Source organism: Gadus morhua, chromosome 9 (assembly GCF_902167405.1).
Source record: "Gadus morhua chromosome 9, gadMor3.0, whole genome shotgun sequence".
In the NCBI taxonomy this organism is placed as follows: domain Eukaryota; kingdom Metazoa; phylum Chordata; class Actinopteri; order Gadiformes; family Gadidae; genus Gadus; species Gadus morhua.
The window spans coordinates 20,044,979-20,063,553 of NC_044056.1; the positions used below are offsets into that span (position 1 = coordinate 20,044,979).

Genomic DNA, 18,575 nt, shown 5'->3' on the forward strand with positions numbered 1-18,575 from the left:
AGGAGGGAGGGTGGGTGGGAGGGGTCCTCTGCGTGGGGAGCCGATGGAGCGGAGAGGGAACAAAGTTTGCAGTGGAATGTTTTTATTTGGGGAGTTTTCTGTGGCTGTGTTACTGTGGAGTGAGTACGAGTTTATACCTAGAGGTGGGACTCTGTTTATACTGGAGTTAATATGTAGGATTCTGTTCACACTAGGGTTTATACCTGGAGGTAGGACTTTGTTTATACTGGAGTTCATCTGTAGGAATATTTTTATACTAGGGTTTATACCTAGAGGTAGGATTCTGTTAAGACTAGAGTCTGTATACAAACATATTAGCGTTAACTAGAGTTTATATATGGAGGTAGGATTCTGTTTGATTCTGTTTCTAGACATAGATGATGGATACTTGTTATACTAGAATGTATACAGAAAGGTAGGATTCTGTTTATTACAGAGTAGAGGTAGGATTCTGTTCAGAGTTTATAACTAGTGGTAGGATTCTGTTTATAGATTTTATATTAATTTCATACTAGAGTTGGTACATGGATGTTGGGTTCTATTTCACACTCTGGAACACTCCATTTAGCTTCTTGTTTGTTTGTGTTCCCCATAAAGTGAGACTCAGTGCTTCCTGTGAACACTAGTGCGGTTCTACATTCTGCGGTGATTACTTACACACTCGCTAACTGTTGACGGAGCCCAAAATAAAAAAAAGCTGCAGCCCAGGTGCCCCTAAATCTTACTCAATTATTCATATTGGAACGAGGCCCTTTCTAATTATAATAATTAAGGTGCAAAGAGCTCTGACCACACTCGGCACCTGAGGCGACAGCGCACTTGCTAAGCCATTAATCACAAAAAGGAAAATAAGAAGATAGAGTCTGAGACCCGGGTTCAATCGAACGCAGCGGTCTCCCCGCTCACGACGACCGGGAACGAGCTCCCAAAAACAGCACAACCCCTGGTTACAGCTGGATGTTCCTCCCTGGGATCCTCCCCCCGTCTCAGCCCAGAGCCAAAGCCCGCACACAGAGCAGGGCGTGGCCCCGCCGCCCATGTCAGGCGGAAGCCGGGCCGCAGGGATGGCTGCGGCGGCAAGGTGTGAAACATGACGGGGTGCTGAGACCACAGAGAGGGAAGGGCTCTGCTCCTCCCACTGCCCCAGCCTGAACTGACTCCTGTAGCCCCCACTGACTCCTCTAGTCTCCTCCTCTAGTCTCCTCTAGTCTCCTCTGGTCTCCTCCTCTAGTCTCCTCTAGTCTCCCCTAGTCTCCTCCTCTAGTCTCCTCTGGTCTCCTCTAGTCTCCTCTAGTCTCCTCTAGTCTCCTCTGATCTCCTCCTCTAGTCTCCTCCTCTAGTCTCCTCTGGTCTCCTCCTCTAGTCTCCTCTGGTCTCCTCCTCTAGTCTCCTCCTCTAGTCTCCTCTAGTCTCCTCCTCTAGTCTCCTCTAGTCTCCCCTAGTCTCCTCCTCTAGTCTCCTCCTCTAGTCTCCTCTAGTCTCCTCCTCTAGTCTCCTCTAGTCTCCTCTAGTCTCCTCTAGTCTCCTCCTCTAGTCTCCTCCTCTAGTCTCCTCCTCTAGTCTCCTCTGGTCTCCTCCTCTAGACTCCTCTGGTCTCCTCCTCTAGTCTCCTCTAGTCTCCTCTAGTCTCCTCTAGTCTCCTCCTCTAGTCTCCTCCTCTAGTCTCCTCCTCTAGTCTCCTCTAGTCTCCTCTGGTCTCCTCCTCTAGTCTCCTCTGGTCTCCTCCTCTAGTCTCCTCTAGTCTCCTCCTCTAGTCTCCTCTAGTCTCCTCCTCTAGTCTCCTCTAGTCTCCCCTAGTCTCCTCCTCTAGTCTCCTCCTCTAGTCTCCTCTAGTCTCCTCTAGTCTCCTCCTCTAGTCTCCTCCTCTAGTCTCCTCTACTCTCCTCTGGTCTCCTCTAGTCTCCTCTAGTCTCCTCTAGTCTCCTCCTCTAGTCTCCTCTAGTCTCCTCTAGTCTCCTCTAGTCTCCTCCTCTAGTCTCCTCCTCTAGTCTCCTCTAGTCTCCTCCTCTAGTCTCCTCTAGTCTCCTCTAGTCTCCTCTAGTCTCCTCTAGTCTCCTCCTCTAGTCTCCTCTAGTCTCCTCTAGTCTCCTCTAGTCTCCTCCTCTAGTCTCCTCCTCTAGTCTCCTCCTCTAGTCTCCTCTAGTCTCCTCCTCTAGTCTCCTCTAGTCTCCTCTAGTCTCCTCTAGTCTCCTCCTCTAGTCTCCTCTAGTCTCCTCTAGTCTCCTCCTCTAGTCTCCTCTAGTCTCCTCTAGTCTCCTCTAGTCTCCTCTAGTCTCCACCTCTAGTCTCCTCTAGTCTCCTCCTCTAGTCTCCTCTAGTCTCCTGTAGTCTCCTCTAGTCTCCTCCTCTAGTCTCCTCCTCTAGTCTCCTCTAGTCTCCTCCTCTAGTCTCCTCTAGTCTCCTCTAGTCTCCTCCTCTAGTCTCCTCTAGTCTCCTCTAGTCTCCTCTAGTCTCCTCCTCTAGTCTCCTCCTCTAGTCTCCTCTAGTCTCCTCTAGTCTCCTCCTCTAGTCTCCTCTAGTCTCCTCTAGTCTCCTCCTCTAGTCTCCTCTAGTCTCCTCTAGTCTCCTCCTCTAGTCTCCTCCTCTAGTCTCCTCTAGTCTCCTCTAGTCTCCACCCTCCTCTCTCCACCCGCCCATGCTGCCCGGTCACCACAGAGCAAGCCTTCCAGATGGGCGGAGGCCGCAGAAGGAGCAGGGGGAGGAGGAGGTGGCGCTGATGGTGGTGGGTGGGTGGTGCAGCAGTGTCAGGTCTGCAGGCAGCCTGTCATTAGGCCCATAATGGTATTAAATTAATCACATCTCGGTGTGACAGAGTAGGGATGAAGACTTAATCAGGGGGGCCCAGAGTGTGAGAGCCAGATAATATCTTGTCGCCCTTGTCCTGTCTTATCCTGCTATTGATTGAGTGTGGGTATTAGGGCCGGGCTGGCCTGGCCACCGCGTGTCCCATAGCATAGAAGGAAAGGAAGGAAGAAGAAAGGAAAGAAAGGAAAATGGCTCTCTGCCTCACCCTACAGCGCCGCACCACAATAGGTGATGAATGGAGGGATTGGGTTCTGCGGCCGTTATTAACGCCAATATGAAGACATCCGTGAGCCATTATGTCAACTGACAAGGGTTGCATGTTGTCTTTGTGTTCAGAAGTCATGGTATGTTTGATTTGACCGAACATAAATAATAGGGTTCTGAACGGCTGAAGGAGTGGCATAAGCGGGATAAGTACATGATTGGACACGTTCTAGCCCATCTGTAGCATGGAAGTATTCTTATACCCAGGCCACTGTGGAGCACTGCGACGTTCTACTCATGTGTCATGTGGGCCCGTTTCATAGGTTAGGTTGTTCTGAATGTTACAAATCCTCATTTCAAAGCGGGGATAAAAAGAGGAGAAACAAGAACATCTTATGTCTGTGTTATCAGAGAGACAATCAGGGCTGACCTGCTGGCGAGTGCCTCACTTCACCCACCTCATCTCAGGTGCTGTCTAGAAGCTCTGTCTGCCCTGTAACGGTGCATCTTTTCTTTTTGCTCCTTTTTTCTACTGAGGGCAGTCGGAGGAGGAGGAAATGGATTTGGTGAGTTTTTTTATTTGCAGCAAATGCCTGAACTGGAAGGCTGTGTGCGAACACGCCGCTAGTGATCGCACGTGCTAGGCTACAGGAAGGCAGCGCTTGAACCAGAGACTTGTCAACTCTCTTTGGGGGGTGAGGGTCGGGGGGGTTGAGTTTGTCGCTGCATGTATTTGGAGTTGGCTTGTTAAAAAAAAAATATGCCACAGCCTTTGGCACCCCACATTATCTCCTCACAAACTCATTGGTGTGAGGTGTGTGTGTGTGTGCCTGAGTGTGTGTGTCTGCGTGTGCATGTCTTTGTGTGTGTGTGTGTGTGTGTGTGTGTGTGTGTGTGTGTGTGTGTGTGTGTGTGTGTGTGTGTGTGTGTGTGTGTGTGTGTGTGTGTGTGTGAGAGACGTCTTTGTGTGTGCGTGCTTGTGGGTGGGTGTATTTGTGACAGAAAGTGAAAAAGTTTGATTTGAGCTGCTCTGCTCCACCTAAAAAAAAATAGTTTATTACAAAACGATAATGCTTTAAATATGGACCGAATAAGTTTGAGGCAAAGATGACCTCATCTTAAATGATGTCATCCTATGTGAGACTGGCGCTTGCGGAAATCGTCTGGTGAGAGAGCTTTAGGACAATGCAAGGAAGCCCTCAAACAGATCATAATAGACTTCAGCCTCCACATATGCAGCTGTGCAGATGTTTCTTGTATTTTCATTTGTTTGATTGAAGAGAAGAAGAAGAAGCCATATTGCCTTCAGCTTGTTCTAAACCAAACAGTTGCTTGTGTTTGATGGGTGTTTGGTCGGAATGTGCACAACTTGACGGAGGGGATTCCTGATGCATGACCTTCTGCTGTGTAGTGGTACAGTGTTGCACTCGCATGATCACTGTGTCTGAATCAAACACCTAAGTTAGGATGTAATGCAGAGTCATTTTGGCAATGTCACCTTCAACTCACATTGATTGCAAGAATGTATGTTTGATTTCTCTCACAAGCACATTCAGCGTTGGATTGTATAGTGTTTTGTATGCTGTTCATGGGCATGTATTCATTTCTTTCAGCCGTGTGGGTCCTTAAGGTCAAACATGTTTGCAGATGAACCCTATGTAAGATGTAAAACATTCAGCTACATTAAGTTTCACTGTTTCTCTACTTAGGACAACTATTTAAATAACAACTAGCCAATTGCATGCAGTACATTGTGAAAATTACACAACATTTTCTTTAAAGGAATACTATGATCAAATCATGTTAAAAAGGAACATTGCGTAGCAATTCTAGATCACATTTATTTCACTTTCTTATTCGAGGCCTCTGTCAAAACAGACCTATTAGCTCAGAGTAAACATTGAATTGGATTCAGCTGTGGCGAAGCTGCTCTTCCATGGAACCACACCGCCACCTTGTGGCACAACTCAATCATTTCCAGACAGTATTTCAGACATAAACAGCAAAACAGCAATACTCTCGAGACATACATGAAAAGGATCATTAGTTAGTAGCACACTTCGAAGACATTAACTGTTCAACTCATTACTGGCTGTACTCGTTCAGGTGATGTTGTTATGCCTCATGCTCTCTGGTTGCCACCCCCCTGTGCCCCTGCAGAACACCCAGAGAATGAGCAGCTCCCAGTCCAGTCAGACGCTGGCCACGCCGGTGGTGTCTGTCACCACCCCCAGCCTCCCCCCTCAGGGCTTGGTGTACTCAGGCATGCCAACCGTTTACAACCCTGCCGGTGAGCGTGTGTGTGTGTGAGGGTGTGTGTGTGTGTGTGTTTGTGTGTGTGCGTGTGTGTGCGTGTGTGTGTGTGTGTGTGCGTGTGTGTGTGTGTGTGTGTCGCCCTCCCAGGCGTCTCGGGGCCCCACCTGTGTTACCACCTGGCTATGTGTTTTGTGCGCGGGACCTTGAGAGGCCCCTCAGTGTGTTTTCCTCGTGGCTGACGCGCTGCCCTGTGTTATTGCAGAGTACTCCCTGAGCAGCGCCGAGCTCTCCTCCCTGCAGGGCTTCGGCTCCCCGGGGCTCTCGCTGGGCTCCATGTCGGCATGGCAACAACACCAACTGGGCCAAGCAGCGCTTAGTTCTTTGGTGTAAGCACTGCACTCTCGCACACACTCACAAACACACAAACACACACACACATACACCCCTAGACTCCCCAAAGGGTTCATATGCTTATGTGACATATTTCCACACCTGCTCCCGCGACGGCATCGCCTGTGTTCCACTTTCAAGGTTCAAAAGCCTTGTTTTCACATCTTCCCCCGCAACATCTCTCCTCAAAGTCACCGGTGCGCTCTGGTGTGCTTCCTTACAGGGGCGGAGGCGGGCACCTCCCACAGGCCTCCAACCTCTCGCTCAACACCAGCCAAAACATCAACATCAAGTCGGAGCCCATCTCGCCCCCCAGGGAGCGGGTGGCCCAGTCGGGCTTCCCCCAGCAGCAGCAGCAGCAGCACCACCACCACCACCACCACCACCAGGGCTCCAGTCGGCAGGACCTGGGCCGCTCCCCCGTGGACAGCCTCAGCTCCTCCTGCAGCTCGTACGACGGCAGCGACCGTGAGGACCACCGGCCCGACTACCACTCGGGCGCCACGGCGGCGGTGGTGGGGGGCGGCGGCGGCGGCGGGATGGGCAGACCCCCCACCGGGCCCGAGGATCGGGAGAGCCCCTCGGTGAAGCGCTTGCGGATGGACACGTGGGTGACATAGAGAGGAGCCCCTCTTTTTGAAGGCACCAGGGGGGGGATCTGACCGGCCCGTCGGTCCGAGATGCGCTGGGAGGGGGGGGTAGATGGAGAGGTACACCTGGAGATTAAATCAACAGGGAAAAGGTTTGTAGAACTATCGACATGTTATTATTTAACTCCTTTTTCGGTTGCTGTTTGCCAAGACATGAGTGGCAGAAAATACAATTTGAATTGAAGGAAATAGTAAAAAAAAGAAAGAGCTGGACATACTGAGGTGATTCTCTAACTGCGATGAGAAATAAAATATAAAACATGAGCTCGATTGGGTTTTATGCACATGCATATCCTTTCAGGCACTGTTCATAGACATTAGTTTTACCAATAGACTATCTATTATTGTGACTATACTCACTGATCTACGTAGGCCCCAAATCTGTCCTCTTTATTTTAGTCGTTGTGGTTACAATGTACCCAACAATCAGATGCTGTGCTGCTTTGGGCTGAGGCCCCTGATATTTGAAGCAATCAGCGAGGATTCAACTTCTGTATCAACGTTGCTGTTGCAATTATTCAGGACCTTTCACACTCCATTTGCCCTCATGTTTTCTCTATCAACCAATCGATTCGGCTCAGAGACGAGAGGGAGCTCACGTTATACAAGAGTTACCGTCGAAAGCGACCTTATGTTCACAGACATGTTAAAACACGAGATAGGAAAGAATTAGTTGCGATTATAGCATAACTTTCATGTTCTAATTTAAAAGAGTATAGGATATATAATGTGCAATTAAGATGAATGAAACGTGTCCAGTTGAACTGGTGAGAGTCCCGATGTTAACATACAACAATTCGTCAGTAATACAAAGCCAAAGGTGTTTCTCTCTGTTCTTATGTACAATCGCTTTTGGTTTCCTAGCCGTTCGCTTTTTAGAGTGCTTTTTTCTGTCTTTTCATTTTGATTGTGCTAACTAGAACGCGTGTAAAATCATGTAAGCCAGGTTTGAATCAATATCTAAAGCCATGAACACTTGCTGTCCTGTTTGTATAATTGACAATTTGAGCCAAACATTTGTTTGTTATGTATATAGTAACTTTAATATATATATCACCAGGGTATGAGTACATACTGAATGTACCATCACCAATTTTGAGAAAGTATATTTTTGTGGATTACCGCCGGGTTTACAAGGATAGACCCTTCACAAAAGAGAATTCATTTGACCATAGTTGCTACTTGGTTTGATTCACTGCAAACTCTATTTCTTTCTTTCTCTGTTTTTCTTTCTGTTACTTTTCTCTTGGCCTCAACACAAATTTTAACGACAATGCCATGAGTTGGAATTTTCCACTTAGTCATATTTGTTAAAGCGAGGGTGAAGAAGTAGCATTTCTTCTTTGTGAGCGATATATCTGCTTTCTACACTGCCAACATGCAGAACCAAGGCCCTATGTGGAGAAGAGCTTGTTTTGTGGAAAGATATGCCACGCCTTTCATAGGCCCATTTTTGTTCCAGTACAGTAATCCCCCCAGAAAAAGAGGAATCCTCTGACTCATAGAGGAAGCATTTCAACATTGCTGATACATTTTTAAATGATTGGACATTACAATAGATCACCGTGGGCCACTTATAAACGTCTGGATACTCCCATTACACTTGTTTTTGGTTTATGTTTTATCGGCTCTGGAAATTGCATCATATATATTCAACCCCCCCATTGTAATTAGTTATTCCTATGAAAGCCTACACGTCTATCAAGTGCATTTTAGCGCACAGAGGGCTTGAAGATATGAACGTTCAGTTGGGATTCACAAAGGCTGTTCTCATGTAGACGTAGAGCACAGCAGTGGAAAAGTCCTTCCAATAAAGAAAATTCATGGTCATTGATGTTTTAACAACTGCTGGATCGAACACATTTCCAGAGACGTCCGCTATAGAAATGGAGTATCACTCTGCATTCACCATTCCATATCTTGTGCATCATCATTTTAGCTCCTTCATTGATTTCATTCAAAGTTGACCAAGGGTCAAACTGAATCTATGCAGTATTCAAAGCTCAAAATCACCTAGTTTGGATCACTGACGTTTTATAACCCATTCACAGTGAGGTTTCATTTAACTAACATCATTTGGACGAGGGTATATCTAATTTTTTGGTATCAGTGGGTGGGCTAGTTTGTAAATGGGAGACTTAAAGGTAAATTCCACTGCAGAGCAAAATTAAGGTAATTTAGATGAATGAATTTAGTGGATATAGTGGATGTCACAAGTAACCGAGTTTAGAAGTACTATTGTTGTCTTTGGAGAGCTATTTTGCTCACTTCCCCCAGTTGTAGTCCACAGTCGAGGAAGACACCAGACACCATAGTTTAGCAATCCATCAATATGATAACCACACAGATAACTGGGTGACAGATGGCTATCTCTAGGTGGATAGGCAACATTCCCTTTTAATGGCAGACCCATTGTGGAATTTGCCTTTAAGTGACATAGAACGAGGTACCAGGCCTGCCCACAAAAGCAAAGAAATTAAAAAAGACATGTAAAGATTAAGATACATCATCTCACATTCCCATCAAGACAATTTTGAAAAGCACTATTTCTATCCAGGAGAATGTATTCCAATGGAGGCACTGCAGGTGGACCACAGCAATAAGACAGCCTGGCTTCACACGTCGAGCGCTCACTTAGCACTTGATGGAATATCAGGGATTTTTTGTAGCTTCTCAGTAGATTTACTGTTGGGGACCCCCCCTTCCCCCTCCCCCTGAAAAAAACCATTGCCCAGTTAAATCTGGTTATAGCCAAGTCTAAACTCTTTAAACAAGATTCACACAAGACGATGTGTACAGGGAATGCAACGTGATACACTGGCTCTAAATGGTGTGTCGGAATATGTGCAGAACTGAATGTGACAGGCAAGAGAAAATCAACCCACCTTTTTAGAGAACTTTGCTGTGCAGGAGTACACTGCTTTGCGTCAATGCTTTTATAAAGAGAACCGTGTTTGGTAAATGTCTGTTGTAGTTGTTAGTTCACTTAAATAAGCTGTTGTTCGGTTTGATTGCTCAGACTGTTGGCCGCACAAGCTGGACTTTGTTGCCAATAATGAAATTATCCGTTCACAAAATCAAGACAATTCATTTGCATTTTATTTTTCCTTGAATGTCCTGTTTTATCGTCATCAAGCAATGAATATTCAATTGAACTTTTTATTAAACATTTAAAGTACTATGCTAGATATTGTACAAAATTTGTATTCTGCCTTCACAAAAGTAAAAAAAAAACATCATTGGCTTTTAATGTGTAATTTAAGTCATCTCACTTATTCTGCATAAAATGAAGTGAACAGCTCTTACATAGAATGTGTCCTCTTGTAAAATCCCCAACAATAGACACTGTCTACTTTAATAAACACCTCAATGTATGCTCCGTCAGTATTCTGACAAACATTTGTCTTTTATTGAACTCTTCTTATTCTAATGAGGGGCTTATGCATGTCATAGCAACGTTTTTATGGTTTAAATGTTTTTCATGATCTTTCGATCCTCAATAACATTGGCAAGATTTGCTGATTTCTCTGCAAGACATTCTTAAAGATGTCATTGATGCTTTATAAATGTTGGTTTAGGGCATTTTAGATTAACCCTAATGTGTTCACTGTCTACAATATTCCTACCAAATGTGTGTGTGAATCGAGAATATTTTTCGAGTCAAAAGGGCTGATGAAACTAAGTTTAATAATGAACTGTGATGTGAGTAGTTCTGAATTTGAGTATGTCTTATTTTTTAACGAGACGCGCCGCATAATAGTCTGGCTCATTCTATGCTATATATAAAGGTACCACCAGGGGGCATCAATAGACAGGGAACCAAGAAGTCGCTCCTAACGTGCAGCACAGCGTCTCAGAATCTTCTGCACTTTGCTTGTTACTTTTTACAATCCAATCCCTACTTAAAAAACGAATAGAGAACATGATTTATCAAATGCTTAAGTAGCAAAACATGATATGCATCGCTGCAGTCACGCATTTCCACCTTTATGACAACGGACGTTCGACAGTCGTTCATAAAACAAGAAAACACAGTCTATACAAACTTTGCGATTATGCCTATGACATAGCTGACAGCTTGGTTGACAACGTATTTTTTTCATTGCACCATGCAGTCTCATTCGGTCAGTGGTCCCTGAGTTCATGTTGTTGGCTGGCTGCTCTGAGATCAGCTGTCCGTGGCTTGATGGGCTTCAACAGCGTGCATGCGTCGAGTAACCAAGCATGGTTTTTAGCTTGTTTGAGTTGTGTGACGAGAAGGAAGGGCGATAGGGCCACCTGCCACAAGGGCTTGCCCTTTTTCATTCATCTCCCCTTTTAACTGGGTGCCAAATTCATGTGGGCCTGAGCTCCTTAAAGACATCAGCAAATATTGAAGGACCCCGTCCAGACACAAACGCATCTGTTATCACCCATCGTCTCTGTGGACGAAGGAGTGTGAACAGCAGCCGTTCTGTGGCATGAAGCGTCCGTGTCGGGACTCTTGGCAAGGCGTCGAACTTCAAACAAATGATTACTGATTATATGGAAATGAGATACAAAAAAATTAAGAGCCTAGCTGGCTACTGACGTCAAAGTCAGAGAGTTGTACACAACCCGGTAGGAGATAAATAAAGAAAAGAGGAACAGAGATACCATTACTAAGTAGCCTACCTCCTACCACCGCTTTCTCCCCCACGTCGTTTGGTTTTGATCAGGTGACCCTAAGGTTAATCGCTGACATCATCATGGGCTCTTCTCCATTTAGCTCTTCCGTCTCTGAGAGTAGTGATCGTGATAGTATTAGAGCATTACACGCAATCCAAATAATTGTAAAAATACAACAAATACAAAAGTTGATCGTCTCAGGGAAGTGAGGCTGCAGCTTCTCCACATCTGTATCGGATGGATCATTCCGATACAGATCTATTAGCAGCACACAACATGGACTACAATGAACCGAAAGCAATGTCAATTGTGCTTGTCTACGTGTGAAGGTAGTCACGGTGTTCCTTATACACAACTACATATAAACGCTGACATACACACTCGTATATTGCTCTAATGTTGTCCCACTTTAGTCTCCAAACAAACCAAGGCGCCCACTTTCCCTACTGCCGACGTTAGGGCAATCGCAGCGCCATCGAAACTACCTAGTGGGACTGGTATGTCCAGTTTGATCCACCTGGTCGAGACTCCGCCAATCATAAACGTGCCACACAGAGGTATGTTGAGTTGTGTTGAACACTTCATGCTCGACCCCACACTAGATCCACTGATGGCTACTGGAAGACTGTTTAACGTTTGACGAAAATTGATCAAAAACTTGGTTTGACAAACTTTGAGGCGCGTCAATCTTTAGAAACAAGGAAGCACATCGCTACTGGACAGGTAAGCCTACTATATATTTTTTTTCTTCGTCGAAATTGGCATACGCGTTGAGTTTTTATGTAAGTTATTTAGCAGTGAAAGTTATAAGAATATTTTACATTATATGTAACTCGTTTAAACGATCTAGTTGAGTTGTGCCTACAGTGCTTTTGTTTGAACAACTTGTTAATATGTGTTAGTTTTCTTTGGATAAAGTTGTACAATTAAGTAATACAGTGACAATTTTGGATATAATTAACCGCACGAGTTATAATAAATGAAGTCTGGCAGCAGTCATTACACAGCTATATGCCTCCATATAAAGTGCCTAGCAAATATAGATAATATTCAGTGTTGATCCTGAATATGTCACCTGGCTAAAGGATTTGGATTATTTATTTGACTGTTTTATGTTTGTTTTAAAGCCATTATTTACAAAAGATGGAATCCAAGAAGAAACCATTCTTCTTAAAGTTCCTGCAGCCGAAGAAGGCAGGTAAAAAGAAAGGGGGGAAAAAACTGGCCTACAGACGTAGCATCTCGTTCCCTGACCTGCGGATGCTGCCGGAAGCGGGCCTTCCGGACTCGCCGGGCCTCGCCAGCTCTCCCTCTCAAAGTGACAACGAATCCATTGCCAGTGAAAACGTCCCTTGCGAGCGGCCGTCCTCAGACAGAGCAAACTATGACGTGGCCCCCGTGCTGCGGTACCCTCCCACCAGGGACTACGTGGACAACAGGATCCCGGCACCTGCAGAGAGCTTCAACCTCTTCGACGACTCAGACTGTATCAGGCGACGCATGAACTCCTCCGGCAAATGGAGCTTTCACAGTGAACCAGGCAGGGTCCCCAGAGCCAACGTGATGGAGCCCGCGCCCTCTCTTCTGGCCCTTCCCGTCCCGTCGCCCAGACACGTCTCCGCCAACCAGCTGGTCGCACGGCTGGCGGCGTTGGACGGGAGGGAGAACTTCGACCGATCGGACACCTCCTCCGTGGGGATGTCGGAGGCGGTCTCCTCGGCGCTGTCCAGGGCCAGCTCCTTCGGGGATCAGGTGAGGGGCCCGGCGTCGCCGTCCTTCTTGCGGGTGTCCCCGTCGCAGGGGGCCCGGGAGCAGGCCGAGCGCTGGGCCCCGCTGCCCGACGGCTACTCGGACGAGGAGCGCGGCGTGGTGACGTGGAACACGGACTCGGAGGACCAGGACAGGGAGATCATGTCCCAGTACTTCTCCAAGCTGGAGGAGAACCCGGCAGAGGAGGAGGAGGAGGAGGAGGAGCAGGAGGAGGAGAACCCGGCGATGGATCCCGATGAGGTCAGTACTGCCGCGGGCCGTGACGGGGGTTTCAGCCATGCGGTCACGAGCGCGTCACCTGGGTGCCTCTTGACTTGAAATTCAAGAATCACCCAGCAAACCAGTTGTTATTGTTATTCTAATGGTGAGGAAGCTCTGCGAGGGCGGCTTGGGAACTTCCTACAGAACCCACATAGTGACAGCATGACGTCCGGACTGATTTATTTACCTGCCAGGAACAAAGCATACACCCTTGTGTTCCTGAGCGTACATGTGTGATTCATCATGGGGATGAGTGAGACAACCGAAGTTATGCAGCTGTTAAAGCCATTTGTTACTTATACTACACATAACTATGTCATGTCCCTGACTTTCTTTGCTTATACTCAAACTTTTATTGTTCATAATTTGTAGTTGTTTCATATTGCAGCACTACAGAGAATGTGGGATGTTTACTACAAATTGATTGTTTTCCCCTCATGTTCCCTGAAAGTTCCCTTGATTTATGTTCCAGCGGTCAGTATATAGAATGAACAATATAGTGTGTGTGTGTGTGTGTGTGTGTGTGTGTGTGTGTGTGTGTGTGTGTGTGTGTGTGTGTGTGTGTGTGTGTGTGTGTGTGTGTGTGTGTGTGTGTGTGTGTGTGTGTGTGTGGTGCTTGTCCATTGCAACGTCACATCACAATGACCACCATCATTTTTCAAGTATAGGAGCATTGGATTGTTAGTTATTATGTTGGTATTGTAGTAATTGTTTTTTGGCCATTGGTTAATTCATTAATTAGTTAAGTAATCGTTAATGACATTGTTGTGTTTGACAGTGCCACAGTGTTTCTCATGGGAGACATGGCAAAACAAAGTTTACAATAGTGCAGGTGTATCCCATGATGATTCTGATATACAAGCCCTATAGCATCTTACTTAACCAATACCATGATCAAAAACGGTGGAACAAACAGAACCGTGAAACACCTAAAACGTAACACCCCTAGTTATCTAGTCATAAAGTCTACACCATATGTAACATGTAGCCTACCTTTGGGCTTGTAAAGCACACAGCTTTTTTTTTTATATTTAAATACCTTTGTGATCTTTGTTCACACTAAGAGCATTGCATCTTGTGGTTTCTGGATTTTAAAGAACTCCATTCTTAAAAACCTGAAATTCAAGTCAGTGCCTCACCAGGTTGTTTGTATTGACTCCCATAAAAACAATCAAAGAACTGCAATGTTTCCAAATGTGTTGTACTCAGACACCCCACATTTCATACATATCTCTCAGAACACTCAGTATTGCACTGAACTGAACTTATTCTTTCAATTCCACCACACAGGCCCTCTACATCTCACAGAGACATAAAGAATTATGGAGAAACCCATAGAATAGACACAGAAACATTAAATTCATTTTTCAAATGTGTCCTGAGTTTAGTGTTAACTCTAAAGTCGTTTCCCCTTCTTCTGTGCAGGTGAACGAGCAGGATGACCTCTTCGATGAGGTGAAGCGGGATCTGTCCGACAACTCTGTGAGTAGTGACAGGACTGGTCTTTCACTTATCGGAAGGACTCGGCTGAACTATCTAGAGATATCTCTTATTATCTCTTTATCACTTGTTTTGTTTCTAAACAGGCCGGGCCATCAGCTTCGACTATAAGCCCTCTCCAAAGCCAGAGATACCTGCTGAACATCAACCTGAAGGAGGGGAAGAACCTGGCCATTAAGAACAGGCGATCTGGTAGGTCAAGAGATATTTGATTACTGTGATTCATACAATTACTAATGAATCAAATGCATATACTGTATATATTTTTTGTAGGCCCAAAACAGAGCCATTTTCTTGGTGACTTCGGATTTGGCAAGAAGCCCATCTGGTCAAGATGGGCTTGGATAAGACTAGTCTCTTCTGACTAGATTCCATTGCAAGAACTACCTAAAGTATGCAGTCCGACCTTGAAAAGTATTTACACCAGGAAAACAGGCTATGTAGGAAATGGAGACAAACAACACGTGATCTGTGTTTTCCCTGATCAAGAGGCATGCAATATTTGAGTATTCCTCACTCTCTCGTTATTATTGTGTAAACTCACACTTTAAAAATTAAATCTTTCTCCAAAAAACCTAATGTGTAGAGATTTTACAAATTTCGTAGGAATAAAAGCAGCCCAATACATTACCATTTTTATAAACATCTATGGCTGGCAAGTCTGTTAAAAGACTTCTTTGCATTAAGAACCTCTTTTTGTGTTGTCTAATCAAATGTATTTTTTCGGAGGGAGACTTAAATGAAAAGGAGCGAGAGAGACAGACAAAAGAGAGGATGGGGGCTGGTTTAAAAAACAAACCTCCATCTGTCATTTCATCATGCTCCCTTGACCTCTTCCTTGTGGCCTAATTGGCCCGGTAGCGGGTAGCGGTTAAGTTTTGACGGCAGTGACCTCAAGTGGCTACAAATTGAACTGCAGTGTGAGTGCTGCATCGCGGGACACTTTTTTTCTCAATCATTTGTCATACACATTTTATATGATACATGTTCCAAAATCCCTTAAAGAACATAGCTCATAGTAAATTACAATTACAATTGTAATTGCAATTGTAGTCTAGCTGAATAAATTCTGGGATTTGAAATTAAAAGAATGTATGTCCTATGAATCACCTCAAAGTGTTGGGCGAGCCCCACCGTTCTATATGCTGACACCCAGGCCAGACCTGCTCTCCCTGGCAGTCAGGAGCCTTCCTCCCCCTGGCAGCAAGGCCCCATAATGATGCAATACCCACACGCCCTCTGCTCTGCTCCACTTTGCCCCACAATCAACACCCCGCCAAAGCACCCATCAACGACCAAACACGGTCATTACATATTCTGAAAGGGTCGCGGCCCCCCACGTCCACCACACTCACACATTTGCTGCCCCCTGACCCCGGTCCTATATTTCATATCAATATATAAATGAATATATTTATTTTGCGTTTCGCCCGCCACCCGTCTCCGTGGTGCCGTGTGGGGCTCTCTCCGTCGGCCTCCCTCTCTCTCTCTCTCTCTCTCTCTCTCTCTCTCTCTCTCTCCCTCGCCCGTCCGCTGCCACATTCTGCTCCTGTCAAGCTGCCTGGAGGTTCCCCGTCACTGGCTGGCAGGGCGGTGCCGCTGTGGGTCCTGGCTGCCTGGGCGAGATGTTCATTTGGAGTGGGGAGCTGACAGGCCTGACAGCCCATCCCCACAGGGCCTTTGTCATGTGATTCAGCCTCCCTGCAGGCTCTCTCAAGCACCCCCTTTATTCCCGTATACAAATGAAGGCATTGGACTGGCTTTCATTTTCTTTTTTTTTTCTTGTGGGGGGGGTGGGGGGGGGCAATCTGCATGCCACAGCAGAGACAAAGACGCGCTGTACCCCCGTGGGCCGCGCTGCCTCTCTCACACCCCCTCTCAGCCGGCCGGGAGATTAGCACTGGTTGCTTCTCGCCGCCGTGCTCGGCCGCCCGCCGCATGCCGCCCAGTGTTTCCACTCTTCTACCAGTAAACAGCTCTACGCTCGCTCCTCTGCCAAAGGACCCCCCTCAAACACTCACTCAGCCGCTCGCTCACACACACACACACACACACACACACACACACACACACACACACACACGCGCAGGCACGCACACACAAACACATTCACACACCCTTCCCCCCCATAGTGGTTGAATCAAAGAGCTGCTGTGTGTGTGGGTGTGTACGTGTGTTTGTGTGGGAGTGCGTGTGTGTGTGTGTGTAAAAAAACAGTGTGTGTGTGTGTGTGTGGGGGTGTGTGGGTGTATGTTTGTGTGTGTGTGGTCAAATACAGTGTGTGTGTGTGTGTGTGTGTGTATGTGGTCAAATACAGTGTGTGTGTTTGTGTGTGTATATGTGTATATGTGTGTGTGTGTGTGTGTGTGTGTGTGTGTGTGTGTGTGTGTGTGTGTGTGTGTGGTCGAATACAGTGTGTTTGTGTGTTCACATCCGTAATCTGTGTTTTTATTCATGGTGATGTGCTGTGTGAAATATATAGTAAATCGCTGGAACAATCTTTGGATATTTTAGACCATTTTCATTCTCTTTACGCCAGGAGCGTTATGTTACCAAAACACTCGATAGCTCACCGTCCAGCCACTGCCCCACCTGATCACTGACGTCTTGACCGTAGCGGGGTGTGTTGATGTGTGTTCCAGCCACCAGTGATCCCTACGTGAAGTTCAAGATTGAAGGGAAGCAGTTCTACAAGAGCAAAGTGGTGTACAAGAGTCTAAATCCCCACTGGAACGAGTCCTTCTCACACCCCCTGCGAGACAAGGACCATGGCATCGAGGCCCGGGTACCCACTGCTGCCCTCTCCTGCACAGATCAATACATCCCCGGGTGCTGTCCCCGGGCCACGGAGAGAGTCCTCAGGTTATTTTGTAACACATTATCTTTTTCTGTGTGTCCAGGTTTACGACAAGAATCTGACCAGTGATGAGTTCATGGGCTCCACCATGATTTCCATCAGCAACCTGGAACTGTACAAGTACGTTCTGCCTTCCGTTCTCGCATGAAATAGCAAAATAAATTAGATTAATTATTGCCAACGGAAGTCCTTAAGTCCAGTCCTTTGAAACTTCTTCATACTGTTGTTTGTGAACAGGAACTACGAGATTGAGCTGCGTCTGGATGATCCTAAGAGTAAAGAAGATAACCTGGGTTCCATCGTCGTGGACCTCTGTTTGATGTACAGAGATGCAACCATCAAGAGGAACCCGGTAACACACATACTTTCTGAGAGTTTTTGCTGACATGAACTGTTGCTGTGTTAATTTATACTGATGTGAATTCTTGTTTGATTTACAGATCAACAGATGGCCACAAAAGAAGAATAAGGTTTGTATTTAAAGTTTTTTAATTATCTGTATGCATTACTTGTATCTAGTTTTTGTAAGCGGTGCTTGCAGGGGTTGTTTCATTGTGGAGGACCACTAGGGGGCAGTAAATCACTGTGCAATGAGGCCGCAAAGAACGAGGTGCGTGCCAAGGATTTAGGCCTTTGTGTGTAACCTTGATTCGAGCTGTGGGTTTCTCCCATTTTTTACAGCACACTGTTCTTGCAGAGCATTGCTATATAATCATTACAAACAGCATCATTATTTCCCCAAAAACAAAACAAAAAACTTCGTAGCTCACATATTTTCCAAAATCACAACCTATTTCTTGAAACTCTTATTCGATAAAATAGACTATTTTGCTGATTATTTTTTATTTATTTCTTATTTGGTTGGTAAGCACACTTACACCCAGTGAAATGTCACATCTGCTCCCTCTTTTAATGGTCACGGAGACAATCTCAGTTGGATATTTTACAAAAGAAATGAAGCAATTTCATCCACGGTGCAGGTTGTCCCTGCAGATGGCCGGAGGGACTCAGGGAGGGAACCAGAAACGTGTGATGGGATTTTATGGGAACGTGTCGCCCAAATCACAGTGCTAATTTAACAACGCTGCGATGCTAACTTCATGCCTGCATCTTTTTTGGGGGGGTTTTCGCTTTCCCTCTTTTTATTATTTTACCACGTAGAATATCCTTTTGCATTTAACACCTATCCTGGTGGGTGCTGGAGGCACAGCCCCCCCCCGCTCCCCGCACCAACC

At 46.0% G+C, this 18,575-nt stretch overlaps 2 protein-coding genes across 10 annotated transcripts in view; both read left to right on the plus strand.

Annotated features, from left to right (window-relative positions):
• The window catches only part of mef2aa (myocyte enhancer factor 2aa), a 57,855-nt gene extending 48,151 nt beyond the window's left edge, over nt 1-9,704 (plus strand). For 4 of the 9 annotated variants that reach the window (XM_030365367.1, XM_030365368.1, XM_030365370.1 and 1 more), the window contains exons 8-12: nt 3,552-3,575; nt 4,623-4,667; nt 5,170-5,299; nt 5,528-5,651; nt 5,879-9,704. In XM_030365367.1, the coding sequence (XP_030221227.1) occupies nt 3,552-3,575; nt 4,623-4,667; nt 5,170-5,299; nt 5,528-5,651; nt 5,879-6,275 (720 nt within the window). In that variant the 3' untranslated portion in view covers nt 6,276-9,704. The remainder of the gene's footprint in view (nt 1-3,551; nt 3,576-4,622; nt 4,668-5,169; nt 5,300-5,527; nt 5,652-5,878) is intronic. The other 5 variants (XM_030365373.1, XM_030365372.1, XM_030365375.1 and 2 more) reach the window with 3 other exon arrangements.
• Nucleotides 9,705-11,035: 1,331 nt separating this feature from the next.
• The window catches only part of mctp2a (multiple C2 domains, transmembrane 2a), a gene marked incomplete in the record, with an annotated part of 42,006 nt that continues 34,466 nt past the window's right edge, over nt 11,036-18,575 (plus strand). The window contains 8 exon segments of the mRNA XM_030365365.1: nt 11,036-11,675; nt 12,080-12,962; nt 14,409-14,465; nt 14,570-14,675; nt 17,126-17,268; nt 17,384-17,460; nt 17,578-17,692; nt 17,781-17,810. Of these exon segments, the coding sequence (XP_030221225.1) occupies nt 12,096-12,962; nt 14,409-14,465; nt 14,570-14,675; nt 17,126-17,268; nt 17,384-17,460; nt 17,578-17,692; nt 17,781-17,810 (1,395 nt within the window).